The sequence below is a fragment of the Panthera leo genome, chromosome A3 (assembly GCF_018350215.1).
Source record: "Panthera leo isolate Ple1 chromosome A3, P.leo_Ple1_pat1.1, whole genome shotgun sequence".
Lineage (NCBI taxonomy): Eukaryota > Metazoa > Chordata > Mammalia > Carnivora > Felidae > Panthera > Panthera leo.
In genome coordinates, this window is record NC_056681.1 from 31064322 (window position 1) to 31087991 (window position 23670).

The window sequence follows — 23670 nt, forward strand, 5'->3', positions numbered from 1 at the left end:
TATTAAAGATCTTGATCTTTCAGAGGATGCATTTTTGGAGCATTTGCCTCTGGGGGGATAAGGCAGTTGAAGTCGCCACCACTCAGGAGAACGTGTTCCAGTATCCCGTCTGGATTCTTGTGGCAGGGTTACCTTGACGTGGTGGCCCTGGGATTTTGGTTTTCCCCCCTCAACATGTTACATGTCATACTGGCCTGAAAAGCAACTTGATGACTATAAGGGTAGCTTAAATTTAGTTTTATAAAGCCTAAAATCTGCATTATTTTTATCCTAATTCAGGGTACATTTCAATGATTACACTGAGAAAAACATGGCGCACGACCCTTAGATGAATTGGGGGGCCCCAGCTCAGAAATGGGATGAACTTCTAAAAAGTATTAATTACTTCACCATATTTTTTAACTAGATCCTTAGGTGATGGCACACACATGGAACCCAGGGTAAGGAGTGTTGTGAGGGTTTGTGATGTTCCATATCAGGAAAATCAGAGTTTGGCACCCCACTTGGGTATCAATGCTGCTTTCTCATTTTTCTCAGTGTTTAGGGTTTATGGTCAGGGTTATTCGAGTTTAGAGCTCTGGGTATCAGAAGCAAAGTCACATTTAGGTCCAGATAAGCCTCGGGGTAATCTCTGTCACAGTTCTCCTGGCATTTGGATTATTAGGGTGAAGGCATAGCATCGTTAAGGGGAAGGGTACAGGGTTAGGGTTGTGGTCAGGATATATGTGGATCTGCTCCAGTCTGCTTTCCAGAGTTTACACTTCAGGGTCATTAGTTTATGGTAACCAGGCATTAGGGTTGCCCCTCAGGGCATTCAGAGTCAACCACACATGAATCCATTGTCATTTGCAACTCAGGGAATTCAGCATGAATGGTCTCCCTGGGTCAGGGTTAAAGTCAAGGCATATGTTCTGCTCTTTGGAGCATCGGTGTTGAGTCATTGGAGTGTGGAGTAATCAGGGTCAGGACAGGCCATCAACAAGGTGTCTGCTCCATTGCCTCTTAGGGTTTTACGTTGTTTCGTCAAGTTCACTGAAGTTGTTAGCACTAACGTCACTGAGAGTGGGGAAGTCAGGCTCGTTAGATCTAATCTCCATTTAAACTATTTAAGGTCAGTTTGGGTTTAGGATAACTTGGGGGCAGTTAGAATTGTTTACCGAGTCTGGGATTTTAGGTGTGTTTAGGATCTCTTGGGCCTTTTAGGATCTTTTGTACTGTTGGGGTTTAGAATCATTTAAAGTAAATTTGCATTTTAAAGGCATTTAGGGAGGGGCAGGATTTAAGATCTTTTAGAGTCTATTTAGACTCTAAAAGAGTCTATTCATCCCTCTATTTTAGAGTGATCCTTAGCGTCATTCAGAGTTGTTAGTTTAGGGTCATGTGGATAATTTGGGGCTTATGGTTAAGCATCAGCTGAGAAACTTTAGGGTGGTTAAGGTTATTTGAGACTCAGGATTGAATTTTGTTGAGGATCTTTTGTTGGGATCACCTTACCCATTGGGCCATTGAAATAATCATTTTTTTAGAGAGTGAGTAGGGGAGAGGGGAGGGGGTGGGAGAGAGAGAGAGAGAGAGAGAGAGAGAGAGAATCTTAAGCAGGCTCCACCCTCAGCCCGATTCAGGGCTTGATCCCCGCAACCTGGGATCATGACCTGAACAGAAATCAAGAGTCAGACACTCCACTGACTGAACCACCCAGGCACCCCGTGAAATGATTGGGTTTTTAAGAGCCCTTAGAATTAGGGTCATTTTTTTTTTTTCATTTAGGATATTTTATGCATTTAGAGTTAGAATCATCTAGGGTTCAAAAATATTGAAGCTCTCTTAGAGACTGCTAAGATTTGGGTTCTTCTTGGATTGCTTAGAGCTTTTTAAGGATGGTGTGTATCATTTGGCATCATTTGAAGTCATTGGAGATCATGTAGGGCTAAAGTAATTTTCAGTAATTTATGCCTCTTCAGGATCTTTAAGTGTTTGAAGTCTTAGGCCATTTCGGGTAGTTTAGGCTCCCAAAAGGTATGGGAACATTTGGAGTGATTTATGGCCCATTATAGTTTGGGATGTCTAAGGTCATTTTAGCGGGGAATACAAGGGTTATGATTGTTAAGATACTTGGGTCAAGACCTTAAGGTTGTTATTAGCATTGGCATTCTTGTTGTTTTAAGGTCTTTTTGTTTAGGGTACATCTGGTTATTCACCCTTGCTTTCCACAGACATTATCAAGGTGCCCGCCAATGTCAGGTACGACTCTAAGTGTTGGGGTTACCCTCACAGAGTTTGGGTTCTAGCGGAGGAGATAAATAAATCAACAAATCTATTCAGTGACAAGTGCTTTCAGGAAAATAAAAGCAGAGGGGGACTGGCAGGAGGGCGGCCGATGGAGGTAGGGCACTCAGGGAAAGCCTCCCTAGGACGCAAGTGTTGTGTTCAGACCTGACACAAAAAGAAGCCAAGCATGGGATGAGCTGGGAGAAGAATGTTCCAGAAAAAGAGTGGTGAGGGCAAAAGCCCAGAAACAAGAGAGGTCTGAGGACAGCAAGGCCAGAGAGCATGAAGCACGTTGACTATGGAGAAGGTGGAAACCAGGGGATCCCAAGATTAGGTGGGACAAGACCATTTAGGTCTAGGTAGGCTAGATAAGATTTTGGCATTCTTTTAAAGGTCATTTAGGGTCGCTGAATATCATGTGGGTTCTTGAGGTTTAGAGTTGGTTCCTTCAAAGTTTAGGGCCCTCTGGGGGCTTTAGGAGCCATTAAGGATCATTTACGAACTTTTATGGTCACTTACGATCTTTCTTCGTTGTATAGAATTTTTGAAATTCATTTGGATCACTTAGGGTTAATTAAGAGCATTTAAGAATCTTAGAGTTATTTAGAATAATTTTAATTGCTTGTCACATTTAAATATTTCACATGGAGTCATGTTTAATTGCTTAGGATTGTTTGGGTTTGTTTGGAATCTCTTAGGATTGTGTGGGAAGTGGTTCTCAAATTCAGTGCACGCAGGGATGGGAGGGGGTGGTGGGGAGGAGGAGGGACAACGTTAGAAGTCCTGCTGGCAGAGCTACACTTTAGAAGAATTAAATCAGAATCCCTTGGTATGAAATGCAGGCCTCGGTGTTTTTAAAACTCCCCAGGTAATTGCAACTTTCAGCCAAGGTGAGAGCCATCGCTTTATACTGGTTTAGAAAAGAGCTACTTACAATGGACCAGCAGCCTCAGAACCATGGGAGGATTTTTCAGAGATGCAAACTTTTGGCCCCCCATCATCTGCTGAATTGGGAACTCTGGGGGTGGAGCCCAGCAATCAGGTTTAACGCGTTCCCCAGGTGATTCTGATTCTAAAGTTCAAAACCACTGGCTCGGGGTTTACAAGAATCTTCAGGATCCTTGAAGTTTTCTAGGGTGGGGGATTCTAAGGGCATTTAGGATCTCTTCCTGTCAGCTGGGTTCGTCTGGGGTTATTATTGTTTGGCTTAGTGGGCATATCTTTGTAGGGTGCTGGTAGACACCTGAGGCAATTATTTTTCAATTAGGTTTATTTGGTGACTACCTGAGTCCAGAAATAGTCTTCCCTGCCACCATCCCTGGACAGCTTCTTCCCTAAAGCTCTTGGAGAAGGTGAGCCTCTGATCTGTGGGGATGTAGGTCAGATCAGTTCCTGAGCTCCTTGGATCAGACCTCCAGGTGCATGAGGTGAGAGAGAGGAATAGGATGTATCCCGTGTGCCAGGGTGGGGCGAAGCACACATTATCCAGAATCCACGATACGGGCCTTGGTCAGCCAATCAGGTATCCAATCCTTAATAAAGAGAACTTCAGAATGTCAGAAACTGAAAGTGGAACAGTCTGACAGCATATTCTGAGTGATGTCAGGTTTCCAGAATTTGTAATAGGGGGTTTTTTTTCCTCCTTTTGAAAGCTGTTGCTTTTCTAATCCCTAAAAGAAGCATTGAGAGGACAATCAGAAAGTGGGTTCGGTGTCCAGGGTAACTGAGCCTAAACACAAGGAAGTCCCCAGCTCAGCACATGGAGACTGCATCGTTCAGACTCGTACACACTCAGGACGTCAGGAAACCAACCATAGAAGGGTTTTCTCCAGGTCCCTAGAACTATGGATGTGATCCTTCCATTCTGGCGTGTGTGTTTGTGTGTGTTCGTGTGTTGTTATGTCAGTGTACACGCATGCAATTGTATTTTACATGCACACACACATAGACAGTTTGGGCACACAAGGACTGCATTTCAACGGCATGAAATTGAATTGCCTCCTGGTAGGCTTTGAAGTCTTGCACTTGGAGAAAACTGACCCCAGCAGGGAGATGAGGGCTTTAATGTTCTCTACTGTGGGTTTTGTGGGGGATTTTTGTACCCATATGTGCTTTTGGAGCCTTCATGTTTCTGGCATACTAGCAGGAAATTTTAATCAAAAAGCCAGTGTAATAGAAACGTAAAGAAAGCATAATCCTATGGCTCCAAGGTAACTTTTCTCATAGGCTTTTATATATAGGCCTGCCATCATATTGAACATGCTGTTTTACTCACCTTATGTAATAACATATTCCATGTTTCTACAAAAACTTCATAATTATACCTTTAATGGCTGAATAATATTCATGTTTATGGTTTCGATTTTATCTGCAGCATTATCACAGAAGGCAGGAAGAAAGAAATAGTCCTACTTGGCTTTTTTTTTTTTTAATTGAAATATACCTACTTGGCTTTTCCATGGGATTATTTAAATCAATTTTGGGAGAGCTGCTATCTTTCCAATCCAAAAATGAGGGATAACTTTCCATTTTTAAACTTTATTTTTTCGTATTTTATTGCTGATACACAGAAACACAATAAATTTGTATGTATTCACATCATTTTAGCAACATTGCAAAATTCACTTAGTATTTCTAAATAATTTCTAGATTATTATGACTATTTTTTTTTATTTTTGTTTATTTATTTATTTTCTAGTGGATTTGAATTTCAACTGACTTGTGAAGAATGTTTAATATCTTTGTTATTTTTAAAAGTTTGTTTTTTTTTTTTTTTTTTTTTTACTGTTTAAATTTTATTTAAATCCAAGTTTGTTAACATATAGTGTAATAATGATGTCAGGAGTAGGATCTAGTGATTTATCACTTACATATAACACCCAGTGCTCATCCCAAAAAGTGCCTTTGTTTATTTATTTATTTTGAGAGAGAGAGAGAGAACACAGGGGCAGAAAGAGAGGGAGAGAGAATCCCAAGCAGGCTCTGAGCTGTCAGTGAAAGCTCGATGTAGGGCTCAATCTCATGAACGCTGAGATTATGACCTGAGCCAAAATCAAGAGTCAGAAGATTAACCGACTGAGCCACCCAGGTGCCCCTAAGATTATTATGACCATTTAAATTCAGCTTTCACTTGTTGGTTTCTTTTACTGGATCGTGGACATTTTAACTTTCTATTTCTTCTTTTTGCTTAGTTAATTCAAGAGCTTTTGGGCAAACTACTCAAATGTATTTTTGTGACTTGTGTTAAAGACAAAATTTGGCTAAGGAATTTTAACAATTTAAGTTGAACGATAAGTTGTATTTCTGTAAATACGTGCCTTACCTTTATTTTTTTCTTCATTTCTCATTTTTTATTTTTCATTTTTTAATATTTTTATTTATTTTTAATTTACATCCAAGTTAGTTAGCATACAGTGCAATAATGATTTCAGGAGTAGAACCCAATGGTTCAACTTACATAGAACACTCAGTGCTCATCCCAACAAGTGTCTTCCTTAATGTCCTTTGACCACTTAGCCCATCCACCCTCCCACAACCCCTCCAGCAACCCTGTTTGTTCTCTGTATTTAAGAGTCCCTTGTGTTTTGTCCCCTTCCCTGTTTTTATATTACTTTTGCTTCCCTTCCCTATGTTCATCTGTTTTGTACCTTAAATTGCACATATGAGTGAAGTCATATGGTATTTGTCTTTCTCTGACTGACTCATTTTGCTTAGCATAATACAATCTCGTTCCATCCACGTTGTTGCAAATGACACGATTTCATTCTTTTTTGATTGCAGAGTAATACTCCATTGTGTATATATACCACATCTTCTTTATCCATTCATATGTCAATGGACATCTGGACTCTTCCCATACTTTAATATGTGCCTTACCTCTAGAATCTTCCCTTAGGATCATTTTGGGTTCAAGGTTTTCCATAGCCCCAGACATTCAATATTTGCTATGTGTGGGAGTTCTCGTCAGCAGTTTGTTCTTGAAATTATACCCCAGACATCTCTGAGACATAATTACTTTCCATTAGCAAGACATATCCACGCTGTCCTGTGCCTTCTCCCCTGGTCTCTGGCACCAGCTACCCTCCTGGGAGCCCAAATTTCTCAGTGGAGGATACCGTAAGAGACCCAAAATCTGGGTGTTGCCCACCCCTTAGATGGTTCTGCAGCCATGGACAGAGTGACACTCAAAGCACGAGTTAAGGGGCACCTGGGTGGCTCAGTGAGCTAAGCGTCCAACTTTGGCTCAGGTCATGATCTCATGCAGGGTTCATGGGTTCAAGTCTGCATCGGGCTCTGTGCTGACAGCTCGGAGCCTGGAGACTGCTTCAGATTCTGTGTCTCCATCTCTCTCTGTCCCTTCCCCGCTCACGCTCTGTATCTCTTTCTCTCTCTCAAAAATAAAATAAACGTTAAAAAAAAGAAACAAAAAATTAAGCACTAGTTAACGCTAATGTGTCTATAAAAAGTCCTTGGGAAAAAAATGGATCTCACTGTAATGCAAGAACGTTTAAATCAGTGTTATCAAAATATTGATATATAAAATATCCGTATTATATTTTGCCTTTCACCAAAATTTGTGTTTAGATTGCAGTTCTATCATAAATTTTTTAGGTGGGAGGAGGGGCAGAGGGAGAGAGAGAGAGAGAGAGAGAGAAAGAGAGAGAATCTTAAACAGCGTGGGGCTCAATCCCATGACTCTGCGATCATGACCTGAGCCGAAATCAAGAGTCAGATGCTCAACCAAGTGAGCCACCCAGGTGCCCCTCTATCATAAAATTTAAACTTAACTCTCAAGTTCCAACTTATGGCTCCGTCTTGAGGACCTCGCACCTGAAAATTATGGTACGCTGTTTTCTAGCCAATGCGTGGAGTCAGCCTAAGTCTCGTCCACACTGAGACATGTTGGAGAAATAGGGGCTGCTTTTGATCATCACAATAGACCAACAGGCAGAAACTGAAACTATCCTAAGGAAAACAGAACACACAGTCCCTACCAATGCACCCCTGGCTTTAAAGCTTCTGAAGTTAACTTCTATACTTCTATGACTTACATGCTTAACTCATAAGTAATCATTTTTATTTTCTGTAGGTTTAAAATGGAAAAAGGCAATGTCGGTTTTACCCAAGTTCAATTTTCTGTAGATTTGCCTGCATCTAAGCATCTTAGCCAAACCTATTCAAATGGATTCGAAACTTCACAGCTCACTCTCCTGCTCCAACTCTGTTCAGTACTTGCTTCATTACCTAAAATAGGCAAAACCAAATTATTTCATAAAATCTGTTTCTGTAAAGAAAGCCAAAAAGCGCTGGCTCCTTGGGGGAGAAGGTTATTAGTATTTGCAGGGTAGTTTTCAGTACTCCAACGTTTGTAAGGCTTCCTGCCTGATTTGTGGTGTTGGTGGGACCCCAGATTATCTTTTGTCTTTGTCACCTACATGCACAATCTGAACAGTACAAAAAACCTCACTGCCTTGGAAGGGTTAACTGCTCATCTGTTTCACCCAGCTTAGTTAATTCAGCAGCTAAAAAGCTACTGCTTGGAGTGATAACTCTAAATATAAAAACTCAAAACAGCACTTAAGGGGAACACTGATTCGTCCAAATTTTTCTCTCTCTTTTAAAAAGAAACCCATAAGTATCATTTGGAGTCATTGTTACAAATCTTATCTTGGTTGTTAGCCTTTTTTAGAGGCCAAATTATGATGGTCCCTAAATTCCTCCTGGGAAGACAACTGTTGATCACATATTCAACTGTTGTGAACCAATCACATAACCCTCCTGTGTTCTAGTTCTCCAGAAAAAGAGGACCCACGGGATGTGGGTACATAGAGAGGGATTTATTTTAAGGAACTGGCTCATGCAGTTGTGGGGGTGGCTAGTCCAAAATCTGCAGGGTGGGCCGGCAGTCTGGAGACCCGGGAAGAGCTCGGGCTGCGGCTCAAGTCCAAAGGCAGTCTGGAGGCAGAATTCTCTCTCCCTCAGGGGAAGCACGATCTTTCTTTTAAAACTTTCAACCTATTGGATGAGGTCCACCCACATTATGGAAGGTGATCTGCTTTACTCAAAGTCAACTGATATACAAGTTAATCTCATCTAAAAACCACTTTCACAGCAACATCTAGACTGGTGTTTGACCAAATATCTGGGCACCATGGCTTAGCCGAGTTCACCTAGAATTAACCGTCACACTTGCCCTGCTCCTTGGGGTGGAACTTGGGCCCTCGCCTGAGGTCTTACATTTGGCAACCTCTGGGGAGCTGCCTCTGACGGAGGCAAGTCCAGGTCCCCACACCCCCACAGGGTGGCTTGGCCATTTTACGGCTGGGGAAACCAAGTCCTAGCAAAAGGTTCCACGAATTGGTCCCAGGATCGTTAAAGAGGCCTGGGGGTAGAGTCAGGACAAAATCTTGCCTCATGGGAGGGTGGCTCCCAGCTCTTTCCACCACAATCGTTGGCTCCAGCAGGGCCTGAGCTCACCCGGGGACATTCTCATTTCACTTCTGACTTGGAATATTATAGCCACGCCTGAGCCCATTCAAACCAGAAACTCTGGGGAAGAAAATCAACTGACTTCCTGGATGTGCCTTCGCGTCTCCTGCCCCCCCCCCCCCCCCCCCCCCCCGCAGAGCACCACGCCCCGCGGCCACACACAGAGCCATCCACAGAGGGACTTCTCTTTGAAAAGTGCTTTATTTCAACAAGATCTACGTTGGTGCATGGAAACATATCAAAATGTTACAGAAACGCGTCACCCCTACTGAGGCCTTGTCAAATTACGACACGATCCCTAGATGCATCCGTTTGTAAGTTCAGAACCCAACAGTGAACCTGGTCATGTACCATTGCAGAGGGCAAATTATGATTAAGAAAAGGATACGTCACAAAGCTAAAACAAGTGGGGAAACCCTCAAGGACGCTAACAGTAGTAACACACCAGAAACCATCGGCCGGGGAAGCAGGTCTGCGATAGGCTGGGAAGACTCCAGGGGTAAACGGAGGCTCTCCCCTCACCGCTTGTCCACATTTTGTGCTTGGGTAAAATGCAGGGGGCACTGTAACCTCCTGCGATGGGGTCACCGCTTTCAGTCCCGTCTGAAAGGCGGGTCGCTACATTCATTTTTCTCTCTCCCCCTCTCGGAGACCACTGCTCATCTCCTGACTCAGGCAGGAATTTGTGTACAACTTAAGCAGCAACTCAAAAACGTGGGTTGCAGCATGGGGGACGCGGGAGACTTGCTCTGCTTGCTGTCTTGGCCCCCACATCACGGTTTGGCCACGAGGCCCTGAAATTCCCTTGTTCGTACAGAAATTTCTCTCTTGGCAATGTATCCAGGGCACCATATTTCTCCATGTTAATAAGGAGCTTTGCATTTTTTATTTTTTTTTAACAGAGCCTCTCTGAAGAGTTTCTTGCGCTTCTGGGATCCGTTGCTCCTCTTCCTTCTGACATTCTGAAATAACCACCCAACTCTGCAGAAAAGAATTCGTGCCAAGAAGTTTTGCATCTGAGAACAGATCTGTGTGTGTGTCATTGTATTTCAAAGTCTAAGCTACAGTGATGATAAAATGTCTTCATCTGGGGATCTCCAGGAGAGAGGATTATTGTTTTCTTTCCGTAGGGAGGAGGGAAGGGTGCAAATATTTCTCCTTGAAGTCTCAGACCAAAACCCCAGTCCCCGCATTTTTCTCGAAGGTGGGTGGCTAATCTGAGCTCCTCCCTCCTCAACCTCGCTTAGAATCCAAGTCCAACAGCCTGGTGCACACTCCTCACCAGCACATACAGGCAAGCCAAGCCTGCTATCTGTGCTTCTCAGTCTCTCCCCAAGGTATCCCCCCACCCCCATGTAACTCATCACCTGTCCACTCATGTGATCACCGAGAACGTGACCTTGTGCTTAATCTCACCATCACCTAGGGGAGCGGACCCCCTCCCCAGCCAGATGGACTCAGGCTTTTCCTTCATTTGATCACCTTGTAACATAAACCCCTAGAAAAAGAACGCCAGATGTGGCTCTACTGCTTTTCACAAGTTAGGGGGAAAAACCTATAAATTGGCCTTTTGTTCCTCACACGATTTCAGGTTCATTGCACACAATTACATAACCCCCTACAAATTGGTACAGGAATTCAAAGCCGCCAGGCCATGTGATACCAGTGAGAAAATCCGGCTCCACACTGTGGTGAAGTGTCTCTGTTTCAGCCGCTGTTATTTCAAAGGCCCTTTCCAAAATTCCCGATCGGGTTGTTAGGAAGTAAGAAATGATCTCCAAACAGGGTGGGCCAAAATGCCACAAGGTACGGCGCACATTACGTGGAATGTATCCTGTAAGATGCGATTTCCCCTGACTTCCACCCTGAATCCCTCCCGCCCCCCATCTTTAAAAAGCCAGGTCTACCTTAGCATCACTTTCTCGCCAAGGGATCCGGCAAACCTGACGTTTTGCAACATGGCCATATTTAAACTATCGTAGTGCTAGTACAAATCAAAGAGAACTCTTATGGACCAGAAATAGCTGTTCAACAAAAGTTAGTGGTTAGTAGTTTGCTTTGTGGGGGTTTTTCTGCCTCGCGCGCCAAGGAGAATTACTGGGGCCGACAAAGGCTGTGAACATTCAAAATAAAAAGAACTGGGAGAGAAGTTTAAGTCATTTTCTCAAAGGCAGGACTCAGGAAGTGTGTTTGCATTCACAAACCCGCTCTCGCCCATCTGTATGTAACAAAGGAAGCCTCTCCCGCCCCCGGGGTTTTCTGTGCATTTAGCAGAGGCCCACGGAGATGTCTGATTGAGGCTAAGGTCGCCGGATTTCCAGTCCACGCCCCACAGGGCTGGTGGCGCTGTCCCCGAGGAGGAGGTCGCCTTGCTAAGAGACCCCCGGCAACACGCCAGGTGGCAGCGTGCCATCTTTTTGAAAATCAACGAGACCACAGCTGTGAGCCACCTACAGAGGCCACGGAGGCCACAGGGGACAGCAGGGGGCAGGAACTGCTCTGCTGCAAACCTCCACCTTCCTTGCAGGTGCTGACCACTGGCACTCCTTCCCCCAACCACCCAGCTCCCCAAACCTTCCTTGGAGGGGAGGTGAAGAGATGGGGAGTCTCTCCACCACCAAAGCTGAGACCCCTGATGTCAGAAGCTCCTGGCCTTGCTTGGTTGATCTCCCAGCCAGGCACCCTGCCCCCATGCATCTATCTGTCCCTCTTCAAACTGTGTCAGCCATACTGTTGCCCAGCTGCCCGGAAGTCTTCCTGATGGGGACCCCACGGGGACAGACTGTCCTGCCCTTTCCCTGCATTGGGGTCTGCTCTAAAGATCACCCAGGTGGCTGCTCAGAGAGGCCGAAAGAGAAGCTCCACCTTCCCTGTGCAGCCCGACCTGGGCCCCACCTCGGTCAATAGCAGCCTCCTCACTCTTGGGAAGACCATGTCCACACACGAGGCGAGGGCCACTTGCAAGAATCCAGTGGTTGGAAAGACTGAAGCCTTGACTTCAAACACATGGCTTCAGTATCAAGTGCAGGAATCTCCCCTGGTGGTATGAAACGGGCCGGGCTCACAGGCCTGTCATTTCTGCAAGGAGCCTCTACACTTCCCTAAAGAGGGAAACTCTCTGGCCGCCACCCCAGAACGAGGCCAGGCCCTGGCCACACTAGCCAGCCTGCCACGTACAAACCGGTGAGACCCTTCCTTCAACTCACAGAGGCACCAAAGAGTTGGGGCCGGCAGCCTGGCATGCTTAGCACATCAGGCTCCTCTCCTGTCTCTTAGACGTGGCCGTGGAGGCGAGGACAGAGGCAGAATCCGCGCAGATCATCACATATGTCTTTGTTATTTAAAACAATCCAAGTTTCCAGTGTAAAAACATGTGGGCCTACTGCAGCTACCCCAAGGACGGTTTATCTTTCTCTTTCCATCGCACCTCCCCCAGGGGCGTGGGGCTGTTATTTTGTTAAGTTCCAATCCCCAATCCTGTTACGTGTACAGGGAGAATCTCTACTAACATATAAATGTCCCAAATGGTGTGCTGGCTGAGTCCCCTCCCTTCTAAACATGTGTGGCTTGCTCCCTGGCACTGGAGGAGAGAAATCTTCCCTCCGACTTAAACCCCTCGGTTTGGTGACTCGTCTGATTTTCCCCGTCTCGGCCAGCCTACCTGCAAGCCCCGTGGCACTTGTGCTGGTTGTTTGGAATTCAATGGCATGTGAATGTCAGGTAGGCACGTGGATACACACACTTACAGTGCACGCACGCGCTCATGTGCGGACACACGCCCACACACACATTTTGGGTCCTTATAACAAAATCAAAAGTCCTTGTGAGTGAAAGAAAGGAGCGGAGCACAGGGTTCCAGGGATGGGGAGTTGTCTGCTGGCTTCTCCATCCTGCTCCGGGCAGCAAATGGTGGCTTGGTGGGAGCTGGAGAGGTCTGCATCTAAAGGTTTCCACGGAAGGAAGGTACCCAGCTTCCTGTGCGTCTTCTCATGTCAGCGGCGGCCCCTGTGGCATCTGGATCCCCTCCCTCTTGTGGCTCAGATTGTTGCTGGGGTCTCAGCCATCTCTTCCAGCCTCTGCCGGATCATTAGCCGGAGCACGGTGTACCTGAGGACAGGAACAGCTGCGGTGAACAGCGGAAGGCAACACACACCCCCTCTTGATCTTTCCCCACCACCCGGGCCACAGGGGCCACCTGTCGCTCCTTCTGCTTCTATCACAGGCCCAGCCATCTGCCACTTTGTAGCTTGTGTTCATTTCCACACCCAGAGGACAGGAACTGAACAGACCAAATCCAAAGCGGACAACTTGACTATAGTTAGACACTCTGGCAAAAAGAAGGATGGGAAGGCGAAAAGGAAACACCAACAGTAAGGGTTCCGCTAACCGAGTGCTGACTAGGCCCAAGGCTCCACGACACAGGAGCACGGGATCCTCACCTGGGCTGGACCATACGCAATTGCCATTATTTGACTACTTGGGCGGGGGGCTACAACGGCAGCGGCAACTTCGTATGGTTCAACCTAATATCAGTACCCACATTTTGCGGAACAGGCTATAACAACTACCAAACGTGGGTGTCCATGACTTGTCTCCACCCCCTCCCTGAACTAATAAGGCAGCGCCGATGCTGGGGTGTGTACGGCTGTAGGACTAACGGGTACATTCCTTAAGTCCAGGGCTTGGCACCGCACAGCAAAAGCCATCTTAAAAGTTTGGCACATAGTAAGTGTTCAATAAATATTAACTGCTATCATACTAGCTATTATCATTGATACAGCAAATATTATCGGTGCTATTCGCCAGTGGCAGAAATCAATCAACTGTCCCGCTGTATCCATGAAAAGCAGCCCGATTTATGGCTAAACATGGCAAAAAATATCATAAAACATAACCAAAAACATCAAAGTCACAATAAAAAAAAAACCCACCCCCGAGAAATAGGGTGAAACAGGTGATGGGGATTAAGAGGTACAAACTTCCGGTTATGAAATAAAAAGTCACAAGGATGAAAAGCATAGGGAATACAGTCAATAATACTGTAATAATATATGGTGACAGATGGTGGCCACACTTGTCGTGCGCTGTGAGCACTGAATAATGCATAGAATTGTTGAATCGCTACGCCATACGCCTGAAACAAATATAACATTGTATGTCAACTACACTTCAACCAGGACTTTTTTTAAATCCTCCCCAGAGAGAAGCTTTACTGGGCTTTTCAACCCAAATGCAATTTCCAGAAGAGAAATGTTGAGAAGGAAGAAGGGTAGGAGGAAAGGATTTCAGAGGTAGGGTTGTTCAGATTACTTTCCGCTGCTAAGATGGCTTTCTCTGGCACGCGTTTATGTCCCACATCAAAATGAGAAGCTGGCCTAAGAAGCAAAGAGACCAACACACTTATGTTTTGTGTCCCCATCTGAGATCCACATTTGTCACGGGAAGCCCCTGGAAGAAGGTCCATGGGACCCAGGCCCACACAGCCACTCAGCACAGTCCCTGCAAGGCACCTGAACACCTGGGCTCCCCGCGGTCCTGGGAGAAGCCCAACCAGCCGCCCTGGGGCCATGCGTACTTGCGTATCAGCTTCTTGACTTCCCGGTCTTCTTCCTCTTGGAGCTTCTGAATGAAGCTTTTAAGGACAGGCATCTCGAACTTTATGTACTGGGCCACCTGGGGAGGAAGAAGTAAGTCTGGGGCGCACACACACGCCCTCCCAACCCTATTCCAATTCCTTTTGGTGTCTCTCTTACATAAGGCCCAAAGCCGCGGGCACCTATTTCTACACGGATTCAAGATTTCCTTAAAGGCAGTAGCCAAGACTCGTTCTTCTCAAGGCTGGCATCAAAATGGCTCCCTATACGTGATACAGATCTCCTAACTTCTCATTTCTCGTCCCCATGTATCCAGTCCACGACAAGGTGAAATCAAACATGGAAAAGCACTTTCTCCTGATGCAGCAATGCAGAGGAAAACCTGACCCATGGTATTCAATAAAACTCCCTGTTCGCCCCTAAGAGGATTTTTGGAACCGTGGCTCAGGACGATGGTTTGCATCTCGAGTCTCAAGCAGGCGTCCAAATGGGAGCTTACTCTGGAGAGGCTGTGGGGGTGAGGGTGGTTCCCGGGTGAGCCATCTGTCACCCCCTACAAGAATCCCCACCCTACTTTATCAACTCTTCTCCACGGGAAAAGTGGATTTCTCCACCCTATTCATGGCTACGTGACTTGTTTTGGTCAATGGAATGTGTGTGGACGTGATGTAAGACGCAACTGAGTGGAGGCTTCAAAGGAGCTTATGTGGTTTTGCCTGGTTACTTGCACTACAGGCACCTGCCATGAGAAGTGTACCTCAGGGAGGCACTACCCCTTAGGCCTCGGTCTCTGAATGAGACATGAAGTGCACACCTGAACTCAACCCACAGCCCCCAGCAGAGCTGCTGCTATTCGCCTGCGACCTCCTGAGAAAAAGGTAAATGTCTGCTGTTGTAAGCAGCTAAGATCTGGGGATGTTTGTTACCACAGCAAAAGCTGACTGACACATAAGATAAGGTAAAATCACTGCTAACTTCTTGAAGCCGCTAAGAGAGGTTTGCAGAAACTTCTCGGGCCTCTTACAGTACCCCAGAAAGGCTGAAGACATTTACTCCTTCCATGAAAACCACTTGGTGCCTGAGCCTACCTCCAACAAATCCCCAGGGCACACCCTCAGTCTAGCCTCTGCGTTCATTCTCCCTGCTAATGGCTTCAAGGAAACCCGGTATTGAGGAATGGCAGCAAAATGGGGCATGGCCTTTGGCCAAAAAAGTCAAGCTATACCCCAGTTGCAGGTAACCCAACCAAATCCCCACCCACCTGAGGACAGACCAGCCGACCAAAAGGGGACTCACATCATAGGTGACTTCCTCCACCTGGTCCTTCTCCATAAGAAACACTTTGGAGACCTGCTCACACGGGCCCTGGAGGATTCGAGCTACCAGCGGGTAATCGGTGTTCTTGAGCTTCTGTTTCTCTGTAACACACACACAGCCAGGAGCAGCCCTGAGTTCGGCCCGAGGCCTTTCTCACCATAAGTAGTGGCCAACTCAGGGGCCTAAATGGCACAGGCACCTTAGGAGATGCGGTCACGTAAGTCAGGAGACTGAATAGTGAATGAACAATTCTTGTTCAAAGCAACCATTCCCTCCCCCCTCTCCCTAACAAAACTACCATGCTCAAATCCTTTGGAAGATACTCTACTGGAGGAATTGGTCTCTTTAAATAAGCAGTTACGTTTTAGTGTTTGTTTCCTGACCACATACGACATTCCCCAGTGGACTCAGCCAGTGAGCCCACTGGCCTTGGAGGCAAACAACATTTGGAGGTTTCCAAAAGCCAAACAACAAGCAAATGAGGCAGAGGTTTGATTTTTTTTTTTTTTTCCTGTTTTGAGTGAAGTAAAAATGTTCAAGTACACGGTATTTTTCAGACTTACCACCGCTGGTATGGACTACATACAAAGCAAACTCTTCTGCGGAATTCTCGATCTGAACCAGAAATAAAAGATACTTGGAGGAAGCACATATTCACACATCCCAAGCCCGAGCCATTCCTTCTTGAATGCCACAAAGCTCAATCAATTTTAGGCAACTTTTGAGGGGGGAGCTATTTATCTACAGCTCTCAGAGGGGATGAGGAGAGGGGGCAGGCCGGGAACTTCACCAGTCACAGCAGATAATCAGGGCTGATGCTTCCTGCACCCTGCCAAGCACAGCGTTCCACACTTTGCATGCGTTCACTCATCTAAGGCTCCCGACAACCCCTCAATGGGGTCCTGTTAACCCTCATTTTACAGACAAGGGAGCAGAAGCACAGGGAGCTTTAGTAAGTTGCTCAGCTCATCCATGCAGCAGGTGACGGCTGGGGATTCGAACCCAGAGCCTGTGCCCTTAGGCCACTGGGCGACACTGGCCTCAATAAAAATAAGAATCTCTGACTCCAAAAGATAAGGGGATGATTCCTATAAAGGGATTGTGGAAAACAGAGTAACAGGACTTTAAAAAAACTCATGCACTATAATTTACACATCTACTGAAGTTCCTTTTTAAAAAAAATTTTGGGGGGCGCCTGGGTGGCTTGGTCGGTTGAGCGTCCGACTTCGGCTCAGGTCATGATCTCACGGTCTGTGAGTTCAAGCCCCATGTCGGGCTCTATGCTGACAGCCAGAGCCTGGAGCCTGTTTCGGATTCTGTGTCTCCCTCTCTCTCTGCCCCTCCCCTGTTCATGCTCTGTCTCTCTCTGTCTCAAAAATAAATAAAAACGTTAAAATAAAATAAAATAATTTTTTTAATGTTTATTTTTGCGAGAGAGAGTGAGCATGAGAGGGGGAGGGGCAGAGAGAGGGGACAGAGGATCTAAAGGGGGCTCTGTGTTGACAGCAGACAGCCTGATGCGGGACTCGAACTCACAAACTGTGAGACCATGATCTGAGCTTAAGTCAGACGCTCAACTGACCGAGCCACCCAGGCGCCCCCTGAAGTTCCTTTTTCAGAGTCGGTTCCCCAAATGTGTTTCAGAAGTCAGTCTGTACACAGAGCCCCAAACCAGGCATCAGGCCTGGGTCTCAGAATCCCCCGCAAGTTGCCCAACAGGCTCCTGGCCTCACCTCCGGGCTTTGGACTCAGCGGGTCTAATTCAGGGCCGGGGCCTGAGAAGCTCTGCTTTGCTGACAAGCTCCCACGTGATGCTGATGCCGCAGGGTCTGAAGAACCAAACTGTCTGCCCGGTGCCCCCTTACCACACACTCTCCACGGCCCCCCTTTCCACCCCTGGCACACACACCAGCCATCCCAAGCCAGCCAGCAGAAGGAACTTGCCTTAAATTTGTTAAGCAGCAACTTCAGGACCTGTGGGGTGGTCATGGTGCTGTTGATGCGGACGTTGGTGACAGAACCATAGGCCGGCGTGAACACTGACGTCTGTCAATAGAGAGGTCTGGTTCAGGCTGGCAGGAGGGACAAGGACCGGGGCACTAAAACTTGGGTGTCCAGGCCCCGCGACCTGGGGTAGAGGGCACAGTGACAATGGCACTTACCCTGTACACCCTGAGAGCCCCCTGATGGCCTGGCAAGCAGTGGGCCTTGATGTCAATAAGGCCGCCCTGGGCTTTGCCTAACTCAGGAGCTCATCGCCCACCCGCCACCCCCGAGGGAGGCTGGGGGTTCTGAGTTTGGCACATGGCAGGGCAGGGTAGGGGGAATAGACCCAGATAAGGAAATCCTCCTCTCCAGATAAAACACGCACGAGGCCCCCTCCACTGTGACTTCCACACAAGGTCTCTGACCGCTCTCCCATGATGCACTTGCTTCCGGGGCTGGGTTCGGACCAGGCAGCAGGAGGAAAGAGGGTCAGCTAGCTTTGGGAGAGGCAGGCGGTGCAGGGACGCCCCTGCCTTGAGTCCTGCAGCAGGGGCAGCACTTAGCTCACAGAAACGGGAGACCCCACAGCAGCTAAGAGGCACGCGGTGTAGGAAGTGGGTAACGTGTGGATTTTCCGGGGAGTGGGGAATGGCTCTGATGTTTGCGGGGTCATCTCACCCACCACCCTGAGGGGACTCCTGATCTGGGGTCCCTCACCCCTCACAGGGCCGGAAGAGCCTGAAGCCCACCCACCACCCAAAGACGGAACAGCAAACACTTGGCTTCCCACACATCTGCGGCCTCGAGGGGGTGGCTGCCCGGGGAGAGACCTTATTCCCTTGAGGCTCCCCAGGGCCCCGACCCCCCCATCCTCTCTACCTTGTGGTTGTAGAAATGGCCATTGATGGAGAATCGGTGGCGTCTGATTCGCCTCTGGTCACTGGGTGTCCTCACATTGCCACGGCGCCGCACCCCAACGTCACTGCGCGTGCGCATCAGCTGTGGGGTGTCTTCCTGCAGGGTCTTCAGGCCCCTGGAGTCTAAGAGGGAAGGGAGAAACGAGCTCTGTCTGCCTGGACCCGGGACGTGGCGGTTCACACACAGTACCCTTTTTGTGGCCAACGCTACGGTACCCACGGCTGCCTCCCCCAAAATGTGTTTCATAAAAACAGTGTTTCCCGCTGGCGGGGTGGGGGTGGAAACATACGGTATGATGCACTGAGAAGCAATCCAGTGACAAGGTTCAGAGCACAGACTTCAGAGCCAGATTCCCAGGGTCAAGCCCCAGCTCCACCATTGCCATGTGTCATGAACCCCTCTATGCCTCAGTTCCCTCACCTATAAAATGGGCATCACGGAACTGTTGTGAGAGTTTAGTGAATTAATTCACACAAAGCATTTAGAATAGCGCTTGGCACAGGATAAGCACGACATAAGGACGTGCAAGATATAGCAAGCTGACAATATCTTCAAGATTACACATGCGCATAGCCTCAGACCCAGAAATTCCACTTGGAAGAATCCTACAGACACTGATGAATGTGCGAAATGACACGTGTACAAGGCCACTAATTGCAACCTTGTTTGTCACAGCGAAAGACTGGAATGACTTGGGGCGCCTGGGTGGCTCAGTTGGTTAAGTGTCAGACTCTTGATTTCGGCTCAGCTCACGATCTCATGGTTCTGTGGGATCAAGCCCCACGTGGGGCTCCGAGTTGACGGCATGGAGCCTGCTTGGGATTCTCTCTCTCCCTCTCTCTGTCCCTCCCCCACTCACGTGTTCTCTCTCTCTCTCAAAACAAAAGACTGGAACGACTTCAATGTCTATCAGTAGGGAGTGATCCACATTTCTTCACACAATGGAAAGAACACAGAAGTTCTTCATGGATTTGTACAGAACAGTCCTCAAAACAAACTAATAGAAACAGGGATGTGCAGGGGCGCCTGGGTGGCTCAGTCGGTTAAGCGTCTGACTTCGGCTCAGGTCATGATCTTGCTCGGTTTGTGAGTTCAAGCCCCGCATCGGGCTCTGTGCTGACAGCTCAGAGCCTGGAGTCACCTTCAGATTCTGTGTCTTCTCCTCTCTCTGCCCCTCCCATGCTCATGCTCTGTCTCTCTCTGTCTCTCAATAATAAATAAATATTAAAAAAAAAAAACTTTAAAAAAAGGAAAAGAAACAGGGATGTGCAAAATGCTACCCCTTGTGTAAATGGGGGAAGAAAAGAAATGACGTCCGACGATAAAGGTATGTTGCTGTGTATTTGCTTGTATTCATATAGAATATCTCGGCAAGATATTCTCACCATGCCTTCAGGTTTTTTCTAGGGAGAGAACCTCTAAGGTGAGTAGACAAAATGGGGAATTTTCACCTGTTTCCTTTGAATCCTCTTTGAATCCTGAACCATGTGAATTTCATTTATTTAATTTACAACATCTATAACCGCATCGGTCTTCACATAAGTGGGCCCAAAGGAGGAGCCCTGCCCTCCACGCATGTACCTGTGGGACTCGATGTCTGTTCACTCTCGGGTGGGGCATCCACTTCTGAGATCTGAATGTTGGGCACGGTGAGGGGCTTCAGGATGGTGCTGGGGAGGCAGAAAACAAAAAGAAGCCTGGCTCAGCCCCTGTGGAGAGATACTCCCTCTCCTGCAAGGGGAGCACTTCACCTGTGCCAGGCAGGGGACCAGCCACACCCTCATGGACGGCCCGTGCTAAGTGTCCCATGAGGCTGGCCCGGCTCCAGGGCTGAGCACTGGGTAGGGAGGGGGTATGTCGGAGGAGAATATGCTCATTCCCAGCATCTGCAGCAACCTAAGCACCCAATTCACCAAGGCCAGGATGGAGAACACCGAAGAACAAAATCCATGTGCTATGTGCGTGCAGTTTCTAAGCACATACGGGTTCTATAGCTTCTTTGGGAAACCCTAATAATCTCCGGACAAGATTCCAGTTCGGATCCTTTTCTGTTGTAGGAGTGACTCTAAAGGAATCTAAAAGGAATGGCATCTAAAAGGAATGGAAAGTATCTAAAAGGAATGGAAAGTAACAGGTTGGTTGCCGTGAGGGTCAGGGCCTCATAGGAAGGGCCACTGATGATCGCGTTCTTGGGGTTGCCGGACGGAATGCTCAGCCGAGCTGGAGAAAGGATCACAAGCAGGCAGTCTGAGCAGAGTCCTGGTGTTGCCATGGTAATTGGCAAATGACTCCCCGAAGCCAAAAGGGATAATGACAGCAGCTCAGAGAAGCACACCCAAAATCAACAGAGGATTTGGCTCGAAAGGAGAATCAAACTTAACCAATGAGGACCATCCCATAATGAGAAGAGTGTGGGCTCCCTGGCACCCAGCAGAGATGGGACTTATGGTCCAGGGATGATAGTTTTAAAAGACAATAAAAATTGAAAATCTGAAAGAACTTCCTGTTGTAGTAGAACTCTGGACTTCTGACCCTAGAATGAAGCTGGTCAGAGCCTCTCAGGAATGATGAACACTGGACGCTCACAGGGGCCACCGCCCGTTCCCGCATCGAGGCAGAAACTGGCCTCAGCATCCTTCTGGACACAGTGGTCCAGGCAGTCACGTTATTAGAGCAGGCATCAGAGCTAACATTCTTACGGTTCTGAAACTCTCTCAAAGTACTAGTAGGTTTCAAGAACCAACCAAGACTGCTTGATGTTGCAGGGATGGGGGAAGAAACAAGTGTGCAGAGTGAAGGACCCCTTAGCAGGCTCAGCCGAAAATCACGCAGTCAAACGGCATTTTAAAAATCCTCTCACTTAGGGGACAGAATGCAGCATAGTCCGGGCACTGGGATGCGGCTGTGGAAAGGGCTTGACCCACAGGAAATCAAATATGGTAGAAATGCTGAAATCAGAGTGGAGTGAGAAACCATCAAAGGCAGATGAAGCCAGAGAACCTTGACTAGACATCGCAGCGCCTGATGGGATGGGCAACAACTTCCCTCCTAAAATTCCCTTGGAAAGAAAGCAGATCAGCTCCAGGGTTTGGCCACAGTGTAGCTTTCTCTCCACTTTAGAGACAGATTGATTTGGCTGTGGAGTTTAACAGAACATTCAGCGTGTCCAACAGACAGGGCTTGGTTCTGGGTTAAAACGGAAAACACATCGCTGCGGTTTTGGCTGCAAGGTCGGCACCCCCCCCCCCCCCCCAACACTCCGGCCCCAGGGCAGCAGGGACCAATGACAAGTGTCTGGATGGAACGCAGCTAGTCACTTGATACCAAGAATTAAAGTCCCAGAAAGAAGGCCCGGTAAAGAGGGCGGGCCTCACTACAGGTGCTCGGCCACCATCTGGCAGCGGAGGGAGGGAAGGAGCAGACCTTCCCAGACTCCCAGCTGGGACCCGGGAGAGGGGGCCTCCCAGACATGCAGAGCTTCCATGTTGGAATCCTAAGTGTCTCCGGAGCAGGGTCATTCTATGAGGAGGGGTCCCCGTGGAGAGGTGCTGGGACACCAGGTGTCCCATCGGAAATCTGTAGGCTAGGCCTGGCTGGCCGCTGGCGGTTCCCCTCAGAGGCTCCGGAATTCTCCATGACGGAGGACTCACTGCTCAGCCAGGCGCTGGCTGGTGCGCCTCCCCTCTCACTCTCATCCAGTGATTGTGGTGACAGGCACGGTGGCCAGATCACACGAACATCTGCTCCTTCCTCCTCCTCCTAAGCCCAGAACAGGTGCACCCGCAGCGCAAGTGGGAGAGTGGGGCGCTGGGGTCAAGGCTCGCTGGACGAAGGTGGCATTTACCAACTCAAGAACATTCAAGAACGGAACCCCCAGACACGCCCGGTCCCCCCCCACCCCCGGTCCCATCTCTCCCCACTCACCCCTGAGCCCCCAAGTTACAGCCAGAGTGCCAGGAGGAAGAGGATGGCGGGGGGCGAATGCGTTCATTGTCATCTTGCATCTGCAGGCGGATGGGCCGGCGCAGCCCCCAGGAGATGTTCAGCAGCCCCTCCACGATGAACTCATCTTCCTCCTGCCCACGGAGCAACTGACACAGTCAGCCAGCCCAGAAAACCCCACCAGCGTCACGCTGGAGGGCAGCTGACGGCACCCTTGATGTGTCCTTGCTGGGCACGTCCAGTTATACTCACACCCCAGCTCCAGGACGCGCCCCGCTGCAAACTACCCCGATGACCTCACGGGTCAACACAAAAGTTGCCCTGAAATTCAAGTACATGTGCGTAAATTATAAAAAATGGGGTATTTTTTCAGGCGCCTGAGTGGTTCAGTCAGTTAAGCATCTGACTTTTGATTTCAGCTCAGGTCATGATCTCACAGTTCGTGAGCTCAAGTCCCACATCGGGCTCTGCGCTGACAGTGTGGAGCCTGCTGGGGATGCTCTCTCTCTCTCTCTCTCTCTCTCTCTCTCCCTCTCTCTCTGCCCCTCTCCTGCTCGTGCTCACGCTCTCTCTCTCTCTCTCAAATAAAGAAACTTTAAAAAAATGGGGTGTTTTTTTAATACTTTGCAGAAAAAAGAATACATCTTTTAAAGTGAGACTAACCTTGCTAACAAAGCAAGAGCTAAATTCTTGCATTAGCTACTTCCCCTCCCCTACCAGGGAAAGTGATATGTGTTTAGCAGTAACGTGTTTAGCAATCTGACCTGCCGGTTGAAGGAGATTCAAAGTAACGTTTCCCCAAGTTGATTCTACAGAATACTAGCTCCTCTAACAGGTCACCTGTTACCTTAAAAAAGGGTGTCAAGTGACATGAGTTGGGAGATGATGTGTTAATCAGATTTCTTACCAGCAGAACTTCCCAGAGCCTTTAATTAGCTAATGTGCTACCTGACGGCTCTCCACAAGGTGAACAGGTCCTGTAAGGATTCCCGGTTTATACTCAAGGGTTGTTGACTGGTAAGAAATTAAATGTGAAACCCTTTTAAGGGCATCTGCATGTTTTATCCCAAAGAAATTAGTCTCACTGATGACCATGAAACCCTTTCATCCTAGAACATTCTGAGAATTTATTCTATAAGACGTAGCCCAGAAACGT

The 23670-nt window shown here is 47.8% G+C and overlaps 1 protein-coding gene across 7 annotated transcripts in view; it reads right to left on the minus strand.

The window, feature by feature from the left end:
- Nucleotides 1-8939: 8939 nt before the first annotated feature.
- The window catches only part of RASSF2 (Ras association domain family member 2), a 42021-nt gene continuing 27290 nt past the window's right edge, over nucleotides 8940-23670 (minus strand). For all 7 annotated transcript variants that reach the window (XM_042931551.1, XM_042931548.1, XM_042931554.1 and 4 more), the window contains 8 exons: nucleotides 22497-22648; nucleotides 20154-20242; nucleotides 18534-18694; nucleotides 17613-17714; nucleotides 16232-16283; nucleotides 15648-15769; nucleotides 14333-14430; nucleotides 8940-12864 (listed from right to left, as the gene is read on the minus strand). In XM_042931551.1, coding sequence (XP_042787485.1) covers nucleotides 12795-12864; nucleotides 14333-14430; nucleotides 15648-15769; nucleotides 16232-16283; nucleotides 17613-17714; nucleotides 18534-18694; nucleotides 20154-20242; nucleotides 22497-22648 — 846 coding nt within the window. In that variant the 3' untranslated portion in view covers nucleotides 8940-12794. The remainder of the gene's footprint in view (nucleotides 12865-14332; nucleotides 14431-15647; nucleotides 15770-16231; nucleotides 16284-17612; nucleotides 17715-18533; nucleotides 18695-20153; nucleotides 20243-22496; nucleotides 22649-23670) is intronic.